General features: G+C 44.2%; 1 protein-coding gene across 8 annotated transcripts in view; it reads right to left on the bottom strand.

Moving 5' to 3' along the window:
- bmal1a (basic helix-loop-helix ARNT like 1a) overlaps positions 1-12724 on the bottom strand; it is a 56186-nt gene extending 43462 nt beyond the window's left edge. For 3 of the 8 annotated variants that reach the window (XR_013808461.1, XM_079682897.1, XM_079682900.1), the window contains exon 1: positions 12456-12722. Coding sequence is in view for 4 of the 8 variants with exons in the window: in XM_079682897.1 (XP_079539023.1) it covers positions 12456-12573 (118 nt within the window). In the remaining 4 variants the exon portion in view is untranslated. Of the gene's footprint in view, positions 1-12142; positions 12388-12455 lie in introns of those variants that run through there. The other 5 variants (XR_013808460.1, XM_079682896.1, XM_079682898.1 and 2 more) reach the window with 5 other exon arrangements.
- Between the last annotated feature and the right edge of the window lie 6517 nt (positions 12725-19241).

Raw genomic sequence — 19241 nt, forward strand, 5'->3', positions numbered from 1 at the left:
GTCAACCACTAGTTACAGCACTTTACAGCTAAATGTTGCATGCAGCTATTGTTTGTTTGATTTTGTTATTTGGAGTATGAATTTAAGTTATTATTTGAAGTTTTGCACTTAGTTTATCTTTGCAATCAGTTTTTATTTTGTATTAAGTATTAAGTTCATTTTAACCTTTGTCTCAGAGCTGCCTTGGTGTATATAGAGTGGCGAAGTCCCTCCCTTTCCGGGGACCTCCATGGGACCTTATTTCGGAAAAATTATGTATTGAAGTCAATGGAGAGAGAAAGATTATCTTTCGATCCCGTTTGAATTGTGCCATGAATTACACATATGATGTGTAAGTCACAGTTTGTCGTAAAACTGTTGAAATATAAGACTATGAAAAATACGCAACTAGAAAGACTACAAATCCCAGAGTCCCGGTCCCGCATGCTGGCTCTCACGGAACCGACTAACTCCCCTTGTGTGTATGTACAGCTCTCAACATGCCCAGACTTGTAGTGATTTTTACCTGTTTTAATACTTTCCGCCTCGTTCTGAAAGAAAGAAGTGAAATGTGCCAACGTGCGGCCGTCTTGGTGTGCGGTTCGAGACGGGAGATGTAGTTCATTGAATTGTACTTCAAAAATAAGTGTTACTTCACAGTTTTACGACACATTTTTTTTTTTTTTACTTGTAAAATTATCTTTTAAATTGACAAACATCATATGTGTAATTCGTGGCACAATTCAAACGGAATCGAAAGATAACTTTTCTCTCTCCATTGACTTCAATACATACTTTTTCCGAAATAAGGTCGCATGGAGGTCTACCGGAAGGGGAGGGACTTCGGCTCTCTATCGACTGAGTGGACTAAAGGAAAAATAAAACTTACTCAAGTTGACATTGAGTAGCAAATGTTTACATTTGATTCAGTGTGATTTTTTTTTCTTTGAGACCTATACAAGTTTGACTTAAGAAAGAGTAAATCAAAACAGCAATATAGAATCAAATCTATGAATGTATTGAATTGAGAATTGATTTTGAATTGTGAATCGTGAGAATTCCTGAATCGTGCACCCCTAGTGTTCACAGAGAGGAAACCATGCAGAAGACCCTCTGGATTACTTTCAAGTTACAGTAGATTGCCCCAGTTAGTGTTGTTATCCTTCTACCTGTAGATGGACCTCAGAATTTAGACAGATTAAGGTTAACTTGATCTTTTCCAACAGTACCAAGTCATAAAATAACAAAGGCCAGAAAAACATATAAACATGGCCTACTGCCGGCCCCCATGTCACCTTATTTACCAATGTACACATGAAAGAAAACAGGCATACACTGATGTATAAGGGCATCCCTAATTTACACTATATTGGAGGATATTGGCGAAAGTCAATAATCCTGGGTGGCCTAAGTAAAGTCTATGTATGAGAAACATCATAATTTAAAAAATGATGTCTTTACATTAAGACCTTAATTACATGTGATGTCTTGCTAATGTCTCTACCATTATGTGTGTGTTTAGGAGTAGTTCCTTGATTTTGCAGTAAATACATATGACCAATAAAACTTCAGTATCCATCATTTGATACAAAAAAACTTTGAGAGTATTCTAAGTAAAAATAGGGTTAGACAATCATTTCCATTTTCTGCTACTTCTGCTTCCCTTTTCCCTTCCCCTTGTTTATTTTAATCTAATTACTTTTTCGATGTTCAGTTATAGTGATAAACACGGTGCTTTACCGCAGCCCTGCTAAACTCCCACAACACATTTATGTTATCAAAATGCTTAATTGCGAGACCAATCAATACTGATAAGCACTAATGTAGGTGGCTACCTGTTCATGAGCAGAATAAAAACTATCAGGCTGAGGCTGAAGTTCACACCAGATGTTTTTCCTGTCATGAAAAGGTATATCACAATAACTGATAACACAGGCAGACTATAAGAACATTTTGGCAAAAAAATGAATAAATAGTACCCAGTTGCACATTAATTAATCCATAAAGGCAACTGGGTCATTCCTAGCATTCGTTGCTTTTTAGGTCCCAAAGACATTATATCATATATTTTGCATTTAAAAAGGGCTAATGCTTATTTTTAAAGCTTGGTTGTACATTTGTAATCCCCTTCTACCATAAAGAAACAATGTTATATACTCAGGATATTCAAAATTCTATACAATCGATCTGATTTTAGCACAAGTAAGCCAAACGGTGCCAGATCATGTTTGCTCAACTTCCATAACAGTTTAAAAGATCTAACAAATACAAACCCATTCTACATTGTTGTCACTGTTGTATGACTGTCTTGTTAATATCCCTCACCGGAAAAAAAAAATCTTGTAAAAGACAAACATTTGTATATTGTATACAGTGTTTTTAAAGTGTATGTCCCACATAGTTACTCGGATTTAAATCCCCAATATCTCAAGGTCAACATAAAGCCACTGTGGATGTTCCCACCAACGGTCCTGAAATGAACCCACAGCCAACGCCCCCCTTTGGAAAAGACTGTGCTCCAAGCTAAAGAAACAGATCCTTCTGGGATTGACTGAAAGATTAAACAGCAATATGAAAAGCACGTATTCTTCCTCCTGTCAGAGACCTGAACTCCCCTCCTGGGCATCCTCCAGCCCAAGATGTGGATCCCTTTCAGCAGATCATACAAAAAAATGCATACCATAATAACCCAAAGCCCAGGATCATCTTTGGCACCCACTGCAGAGCCTGCAGAGCCAGAGCAGCGCCAAACTCTCTCTTGACACTGCGAACCCTGCCACAACAGCTCCTAACCACGCTGATGCTGTTTTAAAAGGGATCTGATGGACCTGTGAGCTGGTCTCTAATCTATCAGGTTTAAATGACACGTTACTGTGTTATTTGAACATACATGGTATTACTTTACCAAAATAACCGCAAAAGAATGGCTAGGTATTTTATTCTTAAAATGTAGTTTAGTGCAGCTCATTATACATCCAGGGAAGGGCAATGTGGTACAGCATTGCCCTTCACTGTGTAGGCCCTTAAGGTTACAAACAACTTTTATTACACGGCTTAGTTAGATACTCGATTCTGATTGTAAATTCTTAACATGTGACACGTTGTTAATACAGTAGGACAGACCACTGTCAAGGACTATAATTAGACCCTCCAGAAAAACGCGATTCTGCGATCGCAGAATTTACCGCATAATCAGCAAAATGGCGCAGATTTTTAAAAGGCCGCATATTTATCAAAAGGCCGCATAATCCCCGCATTTTTCCACACAAAGTTGAGAAAAAAAAAAGTTAACTCGTCTTGACGTGACTTCATCAGCTCGCGCATCACAGAATGTAAACAACACTGTATAGAGTGAACGTGTGGAGCTCACACGATAGAGAAAACACCAAGATGAAAAAATCTAATCCATCTAATTTACCGACGAACATTTCTACTAAAGACCGGGCAAAAAGTGGGGGGAAACTATTCTGCACCCCGTGCAACTGTGTGTTGGAGCATAAGAGAAAATCGACGGTGACGACCCACTTTGATTCATTCAAACATTCGAAAATGCTTTCGACTGCTGTGGACAAGAAAGCCAAACAACTCACGTTCACCAAGTCATCAACCTCCAAAACCCTTTCGAGGGCTACAAGAAACGAAGTGAGTAGCCTACAAGATTGAAGCTGGTCAGATAACGAACGAGTAAATGAAAACAGAATGAGGGGAGAAGTGTGTGTGTGCGTGTGTGTGTGTGTGTGTGGGGGGAGGGTGTGAGATTAAAATAGCCCAATTGCTTTTACAATAAATAAACATTGAATGTGTTTAATTGAATAGTAAAGGGGTTTAACGTTAGTGGCAGGTTGTTTGTGAGAGAGAATAAATAAGACAGCCCAGTATTTAAAAAAATGGTTATTCTTTTTCCCCGCATATTTCGCAACTTTCCGCATATTTCGCAACTTCCCGCAATTTCACCGCATAAAATCACATAAAACCCCTTCATGTTTAATCGCATAATCAAGGATTTTAGCCCGCATAATCAAGGATTTTTGCTCGTATTTTTCTGAAGGGTCTATATAATGAAGATTGCTAAGGAGGATCAAGAAAGAGAAAGGAAAAGAGGTTATGGGGAAAAGAACACCCTACAGAATGATCAGGGAACCCGACGTGAAGCGGAGGGACCTTGATGAGCCTGAAGGGTACACCAGGCTTACTAATCTACCCGAACACATTTTTTCTGGTGTCGGAATGTCTCACGATGTTGGTAAATTCTTAACAAACAAAACACCATTTAATTATTAAAATGTGTTGTAACTTCGTAATCGTTACTGAGAGTTGTAACGGGTAGTATATTACCCACATTTCATTAGTAATGTGTTACATTACATTACTGCAGGCCCGGACTGGCCATCGGGAGGACTGGGAGGTTTCCCAGTGGCCTGGGGCCTCATTTATAACGCTGTGCGTTGGATTCACGTGGGAAGGTTGCTTACGTAGTAGAAATCCAAAAAATAGGTACAGAAATTTTCCGATTCACCAAACATTGCATACCGGTGAGGGAAGTGCGTAGAGCACTTCCTACGCCGGTTTCCCTTTATAAATCACAATCGACTCGAAATGCGGTGCAGCTTTTGCGGGCTTCACATAACGCCTATATTTGCCTATAAATACTCAAAGAAACGCCCATACATTCATTTTGACTGACTGCATGAAGAAGATAGCAGGAAATGACGACAGAACAGCTAAAAAAGACATCTCACACCGCGTCAGATTTTGGTTGTTTTGGGGAGGTGGAGATAAATCATATTGTTTGGTGGATGCAGTTTGAACTAGAGTAGCAGCATGGAGGTCGGATCGTCACCAAAATAAATAAGTGGTCCGAAAAAGGTTAATGACAAAAAAAATACACATAGCCTTCCTCAGGCAGTGTGTTTGTACCGGGGACAGGAGACACCCCCTTGATGAGAAACTGTAAGAAGTGATCGGGGAATCCCTCCGGAGTGGAGTCATGACGACTGGATCTGAATGATGTTTTTGTATTTGGTGGTTTGTGTCCCAGCTGTCGCTCAGCTGTGCGCATCGTTTCCACTGCAGCAACTCTATATCCACCGGTTAAAGGAAATACAACTAATGTGCTGTGTTATATTAGCTGTACAATGTACCACATATGGTGTTCTTAGTTTCCATACCTCCTGTGTTTAATGAGCGACTTATCAAGTCTTAGCAAACGGCATAAAACATGATTAAACATGATAGTATATAAAACCATGTTCGATCTACAACCTATAGAAATGCAAAACGGCGTCAGTTTAGACGTAATTCTGTCCTCCTGCTTGCCGCATCATTTATGAGAAAACATTTCATAACATTAACACAACCTATTCGAGGTGGTTTTAAATAACATATCCGTATTTATTTATTTCTCCAAGCTAGTTTTTGTTTGCACTGAGGAGTCTCAAACAGGCGTTTGTTTAATCATTTTAAGATTGGCTTTGATCAATGTTTGAAAAATGAATTCTTCATATATGATAAATGAGGTAACATTTTATTTATGGTATTATTTCCACATATTTCTCTCCATTCTTCCTTCTGCCAACGGTGTCGCAGTTTCTCATCTCTCCCGTTTTTGTGCTTAGTGCGTACAGTTTGCGTCGAGGACCGCACGTTTTCCCATCAAGTTAGTATTTTATAAATCGCAAACATTGGGTAGAAACTGGTGTATGCCATTTGTTAAGCGTATATCCCTTTATAAATGAGGCCCCTGGCCGTTTCTTTTGTATGTATTGTGAAAGCAACGCTGCGCAAATGTGGGTCTGGCTCACACAGGGTGACTGTCTGTCTACATCAGGGGTCGGCAACCCCTGGCACGCGGCACCGTAACCAGTGGCACACTAGGAATAAGTGGAATAAGTGTGCAAAATATTTAAATTGTATTTTCGGATCCTGAACGAGACCGCCGCGAGAGCGCATCTCCCCGTTACCTGCAGAAGGAAGCCATGCACGCAACGCAGCCCCGCAGTGCTGATCGTTTCACCACGGAGGAAAGCACTTCACAAATTGCAGTAGGCCTACCCATAAGGAGCTGTACAAATGCCGCAGTTTTTGCGTGGCTGTGTATTTAGTTGAAAGCCCAGTGGCGATCTGCTCATCTCTCATCGAAATAATATGCTACACAGGGGCGGACTGGCCATCTGTGTGTTGAACTTTCCTGTCGGCTCCCAGACCCTAGTCGAGGAGGGCAGAAGCAACAAGCTTCAGGTTCAATATGATGTGATGTGGCCTGCCGACATGGCCACTTCCATACCGATCATAAATCAAAGCCCTCGATCTGGTCTCTGTGTGTCATTCAAGCTCGGGAGCAGTGGCGGCCGGGGCCGCCCCCCCTCTTCCCACATGTTTGATTGTCATTCAAAATAAAAAATAAATAAATAAATATATTTCTAAAAAATATATATATATATATATTTTTTTTTTTAAAGAACAAGGTAAATATTATATAGTTGGTATCAGTCAAATGTATAATCTACAATAAAATCTCGTTTAAAATTGTTTTACAATGTCTAAAGTTACTGATAAGTCACATGTTTCCTGCCTGGCCACAGCGTGTATCATTACCCTCTCTCGTCCGGGCGGTAGAAAGGAGCCCTCAGCCAGAGCAGCAGCAGCCAACAAGCTGACTGTTGCTATCTGTAAACTATACCGCCGAAACATAATTTCAGCCAATCAGCGTCGTCAGATCTGATGCTCAAAGGGCGCCCTGTCAGCGCCCTGGCCTAGTACCTGACCTGGTAGTGTCTGTGAGTTGTTTGAACTCGTATCCAAGGTCAAAACAGTAGTTGTCTGCAGGTGGAGACTCCGGTGCTAGTGGATCGCCGGAGCTGTAGATTAACATGTACATGTTTATTGTAGTTGTAAGGGCAATGCCTGTAGCACCATGGATCATATGTGTGGGCTGGACCTGTATTTTACAGGAAAGGAGTCATCAGAGGGTGGAGTTGTCGATTCTTGTTCAGTTTTCATCTTCCTCACCCTCTCAGACTTTGAGTTGCACGCGCTGCTAAAGAGACGCGCTGCCATGGAAACCAAACAATGGTGTAGCTGTATTAAAGTCCGAGTGGAAACAGTCGTGAGTAAATCTGATTTTGTCAGAAATCGGGAGAAATGCGGGAGTGTCCCGCGAAAATCGGGAGGGTTGGCAAGTGTAACACACACACACACACACACACACACACACACACACACACACACACACACACACACACACACACACACACACACACACACACACACACACACACACACACACACACACACACACACACACACACACACACACACACACACACACACACACACACACACACACACACACACACACACACACACACACACACACACACACACACACACACACACACACACACACACACACACACACACACACACACACACAGATTCATAGCTAACCACACTGAAGATTATCTCATATTTTTAAACCTCAATTTGTCCTCCCCCCCCCCCCTCCTCCCATCTAACATCACCAGAAGTCCTAAGTTAAGGGGTCATTTCTCAAAAAATTATTCCGGGGGACAATCCCCCGGACTGCCCCGCCCTAGTATGGTTGTCACCATTTCCATAGCCCGACCAAAAATATTTTCCACCAGCCGCCACTGCTCGGGAGGGTGTGTGTATGTGTGGCGCGAGCGAGAGAGAGAGAGAGAGAGAGAGAGAGAGAGAGAGAGAGAGAGAGAGAGAGAGAGAGAGAGAGAGAGCGCACCGGTTACTTGTATTTTTGTTGTTAGCATCTGGTTAGCTAGCTGCTCTAACAGATATAAGGAACTGTTTCAACAACAAGGTGAGTGTTTAGATAGTTAACCAGTGGCGGCTGGCCCGCTAGGGGCGCCGCCCCACCTCTTCCCACATACAAAAAAAAATATTTAAAAAAATATATATTTAAAAAATATATATATTTTATATATTTTTTTTTTAATGAACAAGGTAAATATCATACAATTGGTATCAGTAAAATGTATAATCTACAATAAAATCTAGTTTAAAATTGTGTTACGATGTCTTAAGTTACTGATAAGTCACATGTTTCCTGCCTGGCCTTGTCCTTGGCATTGGTTTATCATTACGGGGCGCTGCCCCCGAGCCAAACAGCAGCAACCAGCATGTTGCAAAAGTCTCAATAGTAAACTGTGCCGCCGAAACATAATTTCAGCCAATCAGCGCCGTCAAATATTTTATATTTTTAAATTAAATATTTTGGTCACGAGAGCGCTCACGTTGGCGCCCACGTTGCTTACGTGCGTTGACGCGAGTTGTTTTTTTAGACTCGTGAGGAACTGGGGTAGTATCTATCTATAGTAACGCAGTGTAGGCGGAGCCGTGACGTCATCTTCAATGAGCTCCCCAGAAAAACAACACAGCCGTTTGCTCTTAGCACTCAGAGCTCACAGCTCTTCATATCTGTTCAGAAACTAGACAAAAGTTAAACAAGTACAAACCACATACTGTCTGTGTCATGGCGAATACAGTCGCTGGTTTATTTATGTCTGTATAGGCCGTTGTTGTGAGTGTGGACGGTCGGAGCATTTACAACGTTAGCTTAGCCAAATCTCCATTCGAAAACACGCATTTTAAAAGGTTTTTTGCCTGCCGTCTGTCTGCAGACTTGTCAAAGCCTTAATTCATGGTTTTTACTATCCGGTATCAGTATGTTGTTACTTCGGCATCATTTTGAAACGTGTATTACAATTAAATCACGGTCAAATATGTTCATCTTGTTGTAGTTGTAGCCCCCTTGACAGCGATTCTCTCTCTAGTTTAGACTGCAGTCAAGCCAGCCCTCACGTGATATTGCGGTGCGCGAATATACTATGCATTATGGTAGAGTCAAAAAAAATCCTCCCTCTGTGTTTAGATGAGAATAAAACAAAAACTGTCCAGTATCAAAGACTCATTTCACTTCAGGGTGATAGCAGGACATCCCATCTAGTCACTCAGAAAAAATCAGGACATTCTGATGTCCATTTTCAAAATAAAAGACCTTTGAAGTCTAATATATGAGCTATCATCCCTGTTTTTAGATGAGAATAAAACAAAAACTGTCCAGTATCATAGATCCATCTCACTCCAGGGTGATAGCAGGACACCCCATGTAGTCACTCAGAAAAAATCAGGACATTCTGATGTACAGTTTCAAAATAAAAGACCATTGGGGACAGGGATGATAGCTCATATATGAGACTTCAAAGGTCTTTTATTTTGAAACTGTACATCAGAATGTCCTGATTTTTTCTGAGTGACGACATGGGGTGTCCTGCTATCACCCTGGAGTGAGATGGATCTATGATACTGGACAGTCTTTGTTTTATTCTCATCCAAAAACAGGGATGATAGCTCATTCAATAGAGATTTCAAAGGTCTTTTATTTTGAAACTCTACATCAGAATGTCCTGATTTTTTCTGAGTGACTAGATGGGATGTCCTGCTATCACCCTGAAGTGAAATGCGCATTTCCACTACACGGCCTCGCTCGGCCTCGCTTGGTATGGCTAGGCCTTGTTAGGACTGGCTCACTTTATGGAGCATTTCTATTACAGTTTAGGAACTGGGGTAGTATCTATAGTAACGCAGTGTAGGCGGAGCCGTGACGTCATCTTCAATGAGAACCGCAGAAAAACAACACAGCCGTTAGCTCTTAGCACTCAGAGCTCACAGCTCTTCATATCTGTTCAGAAACTAGACAAAAGTTAAACAAGTACAAACCACATACTGTCTGTGTCATGGCGAATACAGTCGCTGGTTTATTTATGTCTGTATAGGCCGTTGTTGTGAGTGTGGACGGTCGGAGCATTTACAACGTTAGCTTAGCCAAATCTCCATTCGAAAACACGCATTTTAAAAGGTTTTTTGCCTGCCGTCTGTCTGCAGACTTGTCAAAGCCTTAATTCATGGTTTTTACTATCCGGTATCAGTATGTTGTTACTTCGGCATCATTTTGAAACGTGTATTACAATTAAATCACGGTCAAATATGTTCATCTTGTTGTAGTTGTAGCCCCCTTGACAGCGATTCTCTCTCTAGTTTAGACTGCAGTCAAGCCAGCCCTCACGTGATATTGCGGTGCGCGAATATCCTATGCATTATGGTAGAGTCAAAAAAAATCCTCCCTCTGTGTTTAGATGAGAATAAAACAAAAACTGTCCAGTATCAAAGACTCATTTCACTTCAGGGTGATAGCAGCACATCCCATCTAGTCACTCAGAAAAAATCAGGACATTCTGATGTCCATTTTCAAAATAAAAGACCTTTGAAGTCTAATATATGAGCTATCATCCCTGTTTTTAGATGAGAATAAAACAAAAACTGTCCAGTATCATAGATCCATCTCACTCCAGGGTGATAGCAGGACACCCCATGTAGTCACTCAGAAAAAATCAGGACATTCTGATGTACAGTTTCAAAATAAAAGACCATTGGGGACAGGGATGATAGCTCATATGAGACTTCAAAGGTCTTTTATTTTGAAACTGTACATCAGAATGTCCTGATTTTTTCTGAGTGACGACATGGGGTGTCCTGCTATCACCCTGGAGTGAGATGGATCTATGATACTGGACAGTCTTTGTTTTATTCTCATCCAAAAACAGGGATGATAGCTCATACAATAGAGATTTCAAAGGTCTTTTATTTTGAAACTCTACATCAGAATTTCCTGATTTTTTCTGAGTGACTAGATGGGATGTTCCTGCTATCACCCTGAAGTGAAATGCGCATTTCCACTACACGGCCTCGCTCGGCCTCGCTTGGTATGGCTAGGCCTCGTTAGGACTGGCTCACTTTATGGAGCATTTCTATTACAGTTTAGGAACTGGGGTAGTATCTATAGTAACGCAGTGTAGGCGGAGCCGTGACGTCATCTTCAATGAGAACCGCAGAAAAACAACACAGCCGTTAGCTGTTAGCACTCAAGCTCACAGCTCCTCATATCTGTTCAGAAACTAGACAAAAGTTAAAGAAGCACAAACCACAGACTGTCTGTGTCATGGAGAATACAGTCGCTGGTTTATTTATGTCTGTATAGGCCGTTGTTGTGAGTGTGGACAGTCGGAGCATACTGCGTTAGCTTAGCCGATCTTCATTTAGAGAACACGCATTTTAAAAGGGTTTTCACCTGCCGTCTGTCTGCACACTTGCCAAAGCATTAATTCATGTTTTTTACTAACCGGTATCAGTATGTTGCCAGCGATTCTCTTTCTAGTTTAGCATACTCAGCCCGACTCAGCCTGGTTGTTGGCCCGGAAAGAACCTCAATTTTATGGGGCCAGAAAACTGTGAAATAGTACCCGCTAGCCTAAGTTATCTCAGTGGGTCTCAAACGGTTTGGTCACCATTTATGTAAACATATATTTCCATTTGAGGGGGGAGTGATTAGTAAAATATGCATGAATAAAAAGAACAAAATGTTAAATAGGTGAAAAAATGTAAGATAAACTTTTAAAACGTATTGAGAGCTAAAACTAGTCTTTGCTGCTGCCTCAAAGAGGAGCAGGGGGGAGAGGATGGGAGGCTGATTCAGGAGCCCAGACCCACTCACAACTATAAATGAACCAAAAATAAATAAACAACTTTCCATTTTTTTTTAAACTTGGATACGGTATGTTATTGGTTATAGCCATGTTCTCATGACTTTATGATTATTTAAATGTATACAGTTCTGTTTCATATGGGTTTTCCCATATATCTAGTCTCTTTATTCTCCCCTCAAAGTGCACCAGATTGATGCATTTAACATCCCCAATGTTCACATGGATGGGTTCCTAAATACATTCGCACATTTTTTTTTCAATAGTAACCCCTGTCCATATGTTTATTATTGGGTCGTAGGTTTAAACTATAGGGCTATCACTATGGGCAGCAATGCTGTAAATATTCACAAATAAATCCAGCAAAATGGCACAAAAAAAACAACTGGCAGTGGCCTGGCTGGGTGTATAATTCCCGGCCTGACTGTCCCAGTCCGGCCCTGCATTACTGTAACTCCGTTACTTTTGTAACGCGTTACACCCAACACTGGCCCACAACTTACATAGCTAGCGTGATAGCATTGCATAGCTTTGTTTAGTCGCTCGCACTAGGTCACGTTAAGTTAAGCAGCCTGCGGACCGGCACCTACCTGTGCACGAGTTTCTTCCGAACTCCAGTACCTGACAGCAGAGACCGCTGGAGGGACATACTGGGGGCGGAGGGACCACCTCTGGTCCATAACAGCATTCAGTCCCGTTGGTTTACTCATATTAGCATACAGCAGCTAGCTAACTGTCAAGACCTGAGAGCAAACGTCCCTCCTCCTGCTCCAGAAAACCACACTGACATAACCACAGAGCTGGGAAAACATCGACGTTATCCATCATGATTTAAAACCCAGCAGCGTCACCGAGATGCAATATTGATACCTTGCAGCTGGCTCCTTTTAGTTGTATACTTACCGCATATGAAATTAGATTGGTCTCTCCATTGAAAGGCGCTGGTAATGTGTAATAGCAACCGACAGAACTGTGACATAAACGATTTTCGATCGGTGACCCAGTTTCTCTTCACCGTCATGCCTGTCGGACCACTAACCTAGTTTTTCAACCAATAGCGTCTGTGCTACCGCCGTAGTTGCCCCTCCAACCAATCACACAATAGTTCAGGCTGGGAAACTATGATGGACGTGGCTAGTTGACCAATGACTGCTATTGTCGAACGGAATGCAGAGGCTACTTGTGTTGTGAGTCTGAAGGTCTGAACCAGCGCCATATAGGCCCTTTCTCATTTCTCTAACTCCCCTCCTCGACTCCCCTCCTCGACTCCTATCCTCGAGACTTAGTCCCGCCCACAAGAGATGCGAGCGGAGGAGCCGAGGAGGGGAACCGAGGAAAGAGGAGGGGAAGCAGCAGGCGGTTAGAGAAATGAGAACTCCTCTCCTCTGAGCGGTCGTTTTAAAGAGACGTCCACTAATGATGACAGGAGGCACAGCAGCACTCTAGAGGTTTCTCAATATTCAAATTTCCCCTCCTCGACTCCTATCCTCGACTCCTCTCCTCGAGACCTCCATTAATGATGACAGGAGGCACAGCAGCACTCTGATGGACAGATGTGTTCATGACGACTTATATATATTTACTTTTAATGCATTGACAGTGCGGTATAATGAGACAATAACAGGCTACATATGCGGACATATACACACACACACATATATTGATATGAATATATACAATTTCAGAATCAAACAAGTATGAGAGCACTCTCATAATAACATAACACACTCAAAGACTGAATATAAATAATAATAAACCTCTTTTGAAACATCTCTGTTCCCGGAAATGCATCCGCGAAGGACCCATCAGTGTATACTCGGTTAGAGCTCTTCCAGAGAGCCTCCTCGACCCTCGATCCTCGTTCCTCGAAGTGCATTACATTTTAGAGAAATGAGAAGTCCTTCAACATGGCGCGCTGAAATTCATTTCCGGGTCACTACCGGAGGACCGAGGAGTCGAGGAGGGGGATTTGATGAAATGAGAAAGGGCCATGATAGCGACAGTCTGTAGTGAAGGAGCGCGCTCCCACTCACGCGCAAATACACAGTACACCCGCAACAGTTACAATGAAGGCTCGATAATCAGCTCACGGCATAGGTGTAAGCAGGGGTAAAGTGCTATTTTTACAGGTGGTGTGTGGACCTCACATACGGGGGTCCTGGGGCAAGCTCCCCCGGGAAGATTTATTTTTAAATGCGTCAATCTGGTGCACTTTGAGAGCAACATGAAGAGATCTATGGATACATCTCTCAACACTCATTTGAAACAGAACTGTAAACAGATGTACTTTTCCTTTATGGATATTTTACAAATCACCCTTTTAAACTTTATTCTTTTTTTACTGTCATATAGTATTTCATATCTGTTTTTCATTTATTCTGTTATTTTTTTATAACTATAAGGATCATATAAACGTGTGACCAAACCATTTGAGACCCACTGAGATAACTTAGACTAAACTAAATCTAAACACTCAAGAGTCATTTACCTCACTGAGTCCCTCAGTCTGACAGGAGAGGACTCTCCTCCACCTTGTTGTTGAAAAAGCTCCTTATATCCGTTAGCGTACCAGAAGCTAACAACAACAATCTCCGGTACCGGTGCGCTCTCTCTCGCTCGCTCACGCACGCACACAAATGGCTCGTTCCACACACACACACACACAGAGCCGAGCTTGAATGAAAGAGACCCAGACGTACTTGTACTGTGCTGTATCATATTATTTTCGAATAAATAATCTTTCAAATTATGATTTCTTTTTTTTTAAATATCATTTTTCCTCCTGGTCTCTCTCGCCCCCCCTGTCATGCCTCTGCGCCACCCAGGGGTGGCGCTCCCCCCACTTTGAGAAACACAACTGTTGTAGAATGATCACACCGGTGTGACAGTGGCCTACTCTTCAAAGGGTTCACGAAATATGACTACTACTCTTACTGTTTCACATTTTGGGTTACTTCATGTTACTTCATGTTAAGGCTAATGAAAATGACAAGGCTAAGACTGTAATTCTAACTAACGTGCTTGCTACTAGCTAGGTAACTAACTTGTTACAGCCACCCACTCCTGGTCCTTTGATCAGACGGGAAGCGGAAGAACGAGCAAGACCCATTGCTGGTATGATAACAACTTGGTACTAAGCACACAGGCATCTTGTTAAAGTTATCTTATCTTAGTTATCTCTTATATTTAGCGGAGGAAAACAATTGTGAAATCAGTTATGACATCACTAACGCGACTGGGATTTGTAGTCTTTCTAGTTGCGTATTTTTCATAGTCTTATATTTCAACAGTTTTACGACAAACTGATTTTTTTTTTACATGGAAATGATTTTTTAAGATTGATAAACATCATATGTGTAATTCATGGCAAAATTCAAACGGGATCGAAATATACGTTTTCTCTCTCCATTGACTTCAATACATAATTTTTCCGAAATAAGGTCCCATGAACCGGAAGTAGATGGGCGTGACTTCGCCACTCTATAGCAGAAGATGGCATATTTTTTACATGAATATTCCAGCCAATCTCTGTTTTGAAACCATGAGCTGCAAAATCAATCAATGTCAATCAATGTTTATTTATATAGCCCAATATCACAAATGTTACATTTGTCTCAGTGGACTTCACAGTTTGTACAGAATATCAGTATGACAATACGACACCCTCTGTCCTTAGACCCTCACATCGTACAAGGAAAAACTTCCGGAGAAAACCCCACAGTTTAAAGGGAAAAATGGGAGAAACCTCAGGGAGAGCAACAGAGGAGGGATCCCTCTCCCAGGACGGACAGACGTGCAATAGATGCCGTGTGTAAATTGAAAAGATAATACATTTGCAACATAGGTAGTCCAAATGTTTGGAAATGCATGTGTGTATAATAGGAAGATGAATCCACGATGATATCCATCCAGGACTTATGATCCAGGACCACAGCCACGACTCAAGATCCAGGACTCGCGATACATGACACAGGACCGCAGGATCATCCATGACTCCGGATCCCGGCGTATATAGACACCAAAAAGAAAGAAATTTGGGGAAGCTGGGTTAATCGGAACATGAGAGTACACAGGTATAGACAGAAAGAAAGAAGAGGTAAGATGGCCCCCAAAAAACTAGGCCTATATCAGCAAAACTAGGGGCTGAATCTAATCAGCCCTAACTATAAGTGTCACGTCACGTCTGTCCCTCCGGTGCTAGAGCAACGCTGGCGTCTTGTCTGTTGACTGCCGCTTCTACCCCCGGACTGTTTCTGGATGTTTGTTTGTTTTGTCTACGGGTCTCTATGCTGGTTTTCGCCGATCCAAGGCTGCTCTTCACTCCGTTGTGCATCTCTCCAGCTCCGTTTCCATTCATAGGCTCCCTCACTACTGGACTGTATGCTACGTTAGCCATCAAAGCTAACAGCTGGCTCCACTCCGTCACCTTGACTACCCGGTCTGTATGCTACGTTAGCCACCGAAGCTAACAGCTGGCTCCCGTCACAATTGGACTACCTGATTACACCACTGGATTGTTTTTCCTGGCTCTGGGTGTGTTGATCGCTGCTCTGGACTCGGGTGAGTACGCTGTGTGTTTTGTGATGGTGATTGTGCCAACCTGGACCGACCTGTTGTGCGCCGTACATCAACAACAACAACACTCACTCTGTCTGGCTGCCCAGCCGGCGTTCTTGCGGGGAGCCTCCACTCCCCACCAGCTCGTCTACTGTTGGGTAGCTAGGTCCAGACATGGTGCCGCAGGGACGGTCTGGGGTAACCAACACCACACGCATCACTCACTCCAACACCTGGTCCACTGCTGCTTTCACATATCTCACTGCCTACCAACTCCTAGCCAATCAGTTAATAACCACTGCAAATACACTACCTTGGCTACTCTCATCTGCTGCTACCTTTCATCTGCTGCTTGGACTATCTCTCCCGCTGCTTCAGCCTACTACACCACCAACCTCTCGCCCTCTCATCTACACTGCTGCTGACCTCCACAGCCTCAACAACAACCATCGTCTCCCTGCTGCTACTGCCACCGCAGCTAGCGCCGCTGGGATCCTCCGCCGACGCCGCTACATCCACCGGGGCGCTGGCCTCCCCTGCAACCGACACCTCCCTGACGGTTCACCCATCCCCTCACTCTGGACTATCCCCCACCCCCCCGCCATCCCCATCCACCGCACTGCCAACCTCAACAACCTTTGTACCCCCTCCCCTGCTCCACCATCCATCTCCCTCGCACTCCTGAACTGCCGCTCCCTCTCCAACAAATCACCTGTTATACACGAACTGCTACTGGACAATAACATTGATCTGCTTCTCCTCTGTGAAACATGGCAACAGCCCCTGGACTTCTACGCTCTCAACCAAGCCACTCCCTCCAACTACAGTTTCACTGCCAGACCCCGCCTCTCCGGGCGCGGGGGTGGTCTCGCTGTTCTCCACAAACAATCCCTACACATCACTGAACTGAACCTCAACCTCCCACCTATCTCATCCTTTGAACACCTTGCTTTCTCCCTCCCCAACTCTATCACTACTGTTCTAATCTACCGTCCCCCGAAGCCACACCCCTCTTTCCTCTCTGAACTGTCTGAACTACTCACCATTGCATCCTCTCTATCTTCCCACCTCCTACTTAACGGCGACTTCAACATCCACATGGATCAGCCCAATGCCCCCCTGACATCTGACTTCCTCTCCCTCCTTGACTGCTTCCACCTCACCCAACACATTGACTTCCCCACCCATACCAAAGGCCACATTCTGGACTTAGTCTGCTCCTCCTTTCTACCATTATCTAACCCCCAGCCCCTCCCCTTCCCACTCTCTGATCATCTCTGCATCCTCTTCTCCGCCCCTCTACCCTCCCCCCACAACCCCAAAAAACGCACCATCTCCTACCGCAACATCAAGGCAGTCAACCCCCTCACGCTCTCCCAGCTCATATCCTCTGCCTTCCCGCCCGACTCTGCCCCCTCTTCCCCTGACGACTATGCCACCACACTCAACTCAATTCTCTCTGACTCCCTCGACTCTCTGGCCCCCTGGAAAACCTCCTCTGTTTCATTCACCAACCCCGCCCCCTGGTACACCCCGGAACTCCGTACCATGAAACAGACCGGCCGTCAACTTGAAAGATTGTTCAAACGAACCCACCTCACCGTCCACGCCGAAGCCTATAAAGTTCACATCTCCTCCTACCGTGACGCTCTCCAAGCCGCCAAATCTGCCCACTTCTCCACCCTCATCGACAGCACCAACCGGAACCCCCGCATCCTGTTTTCCACCATCAATAAATTGCTCCAGCCACCTGACATCAATCCACCCTCCTCCCCTGACCTATGCAACTCCTTCCTCCTCGCCTTCAACAACAAAGTTTCACAAATCAACAGCTCCCTAACTGCCATGACCACTATCTCCTCCAACCCCCACGCCCCCCCTCCTCTCCCAGTCCACCCGCCCTTCCCTCCCCTCACTGCCTTCTCTCCTGTTGACTCCTCCCACATCCTAGCCATCATCACCTCATCCAAAACAACCACCTGCTTTCTTGACCCCCATACGACCCTAACTAAGGCCTGCCTCCCTGTCCTCATCCCCCACCTCACCACCCTCTTCAACCAATCTCTATCCCTTGGTCTTGTTCCCTCCATCTACAAACTTGCCTCCATCACCCCCATCCTCAAAAAGCCCACCCTTGACCCAGCCAACCTCTCCAACTACCGCCCCATCTCCAACCTGCCATTCCTCTCCAAAACACTGGAGCGTATTGTCGCCACCCAGCTCCACACCCACCTCCAGTCCAACAACCTCTATGAACCCCTCCAGTCTGGTTTTCGCCCACTCCACAGCACTGAAACAGCCCTGGTCAAAGTAATCAACGATCTCCTCTCCTCTGCAGACTCCGGTGCCCTCAACATCCTGCTACTACTAGACCTCAGCGCAGCCTTTGACACTGTGAATCACTCAATCCTCCTACAAAGGCTGCGCCAACAGGGTGTTGAGGGCTCCGCTCTCGACTGGCTCACCTCCTACCTCACCGACAGGCAACAATTCATCTCCCTCTCTGGCCACACATCCGCCCTCTCCCCAGTCACACAGGGGGTCCCCCAGGGCTCAGTCCTCGGCCCCCTCCTCTTCATCTGCTATCTTTTCCCCCTTGGTCACATTATTCGCAACCTCAACCTTGATTTCCACTGTTACGCCGATGACACCCAGATCTACATCACCACCAAATCCCCTCACAACCCTCCCCTCACCCATATCGAAACCTGCATCTCTTCAATAAAAACATGGCTGACTCACAATTTCCTTAAACTCAACAGTGATAAAACAGAGCTACTCATCATAGGCACCAGATCAACCCTCAATAAAACAGGACCCATTTCACTCACCATTGAGAATTCGACCATCACCCCCTCCCCCCTGGCACGCAATCTTGGCGTTATCCTGGACCCCACCCTCTCCTTTGACCCCCATGTCAGCTCCATCATCAAGATCTCCTACTTCCACCTCCGCCGCATTGCCAAAATCAAACACTACCTCCCCCCCCGTGCTGCTGAATCCCTCATCCATGCCTTCATCACCTCCCGCCTCGACTATTGCAACGCCCTCCTCACTGGCATCTCCTCCCATTCCCTCCATAGACTCCAAATGGTACAAAACTCTGCTGCCCGCCTCCTCACCCACACCCGG

The sequence above is a fragment of the Notothenia rossii genome (assembly GCF_949606895.1).
Source record: "Notothenia rossii genome assembly, chromosome: 5".
NCBI classification, from domain to species: domain Eukaryota; kingdom Metazoa; phylum Chordata; class Actinopteri; order Perciformes; family Nototheniidae; genus Notothenia; species Notothenia rossii.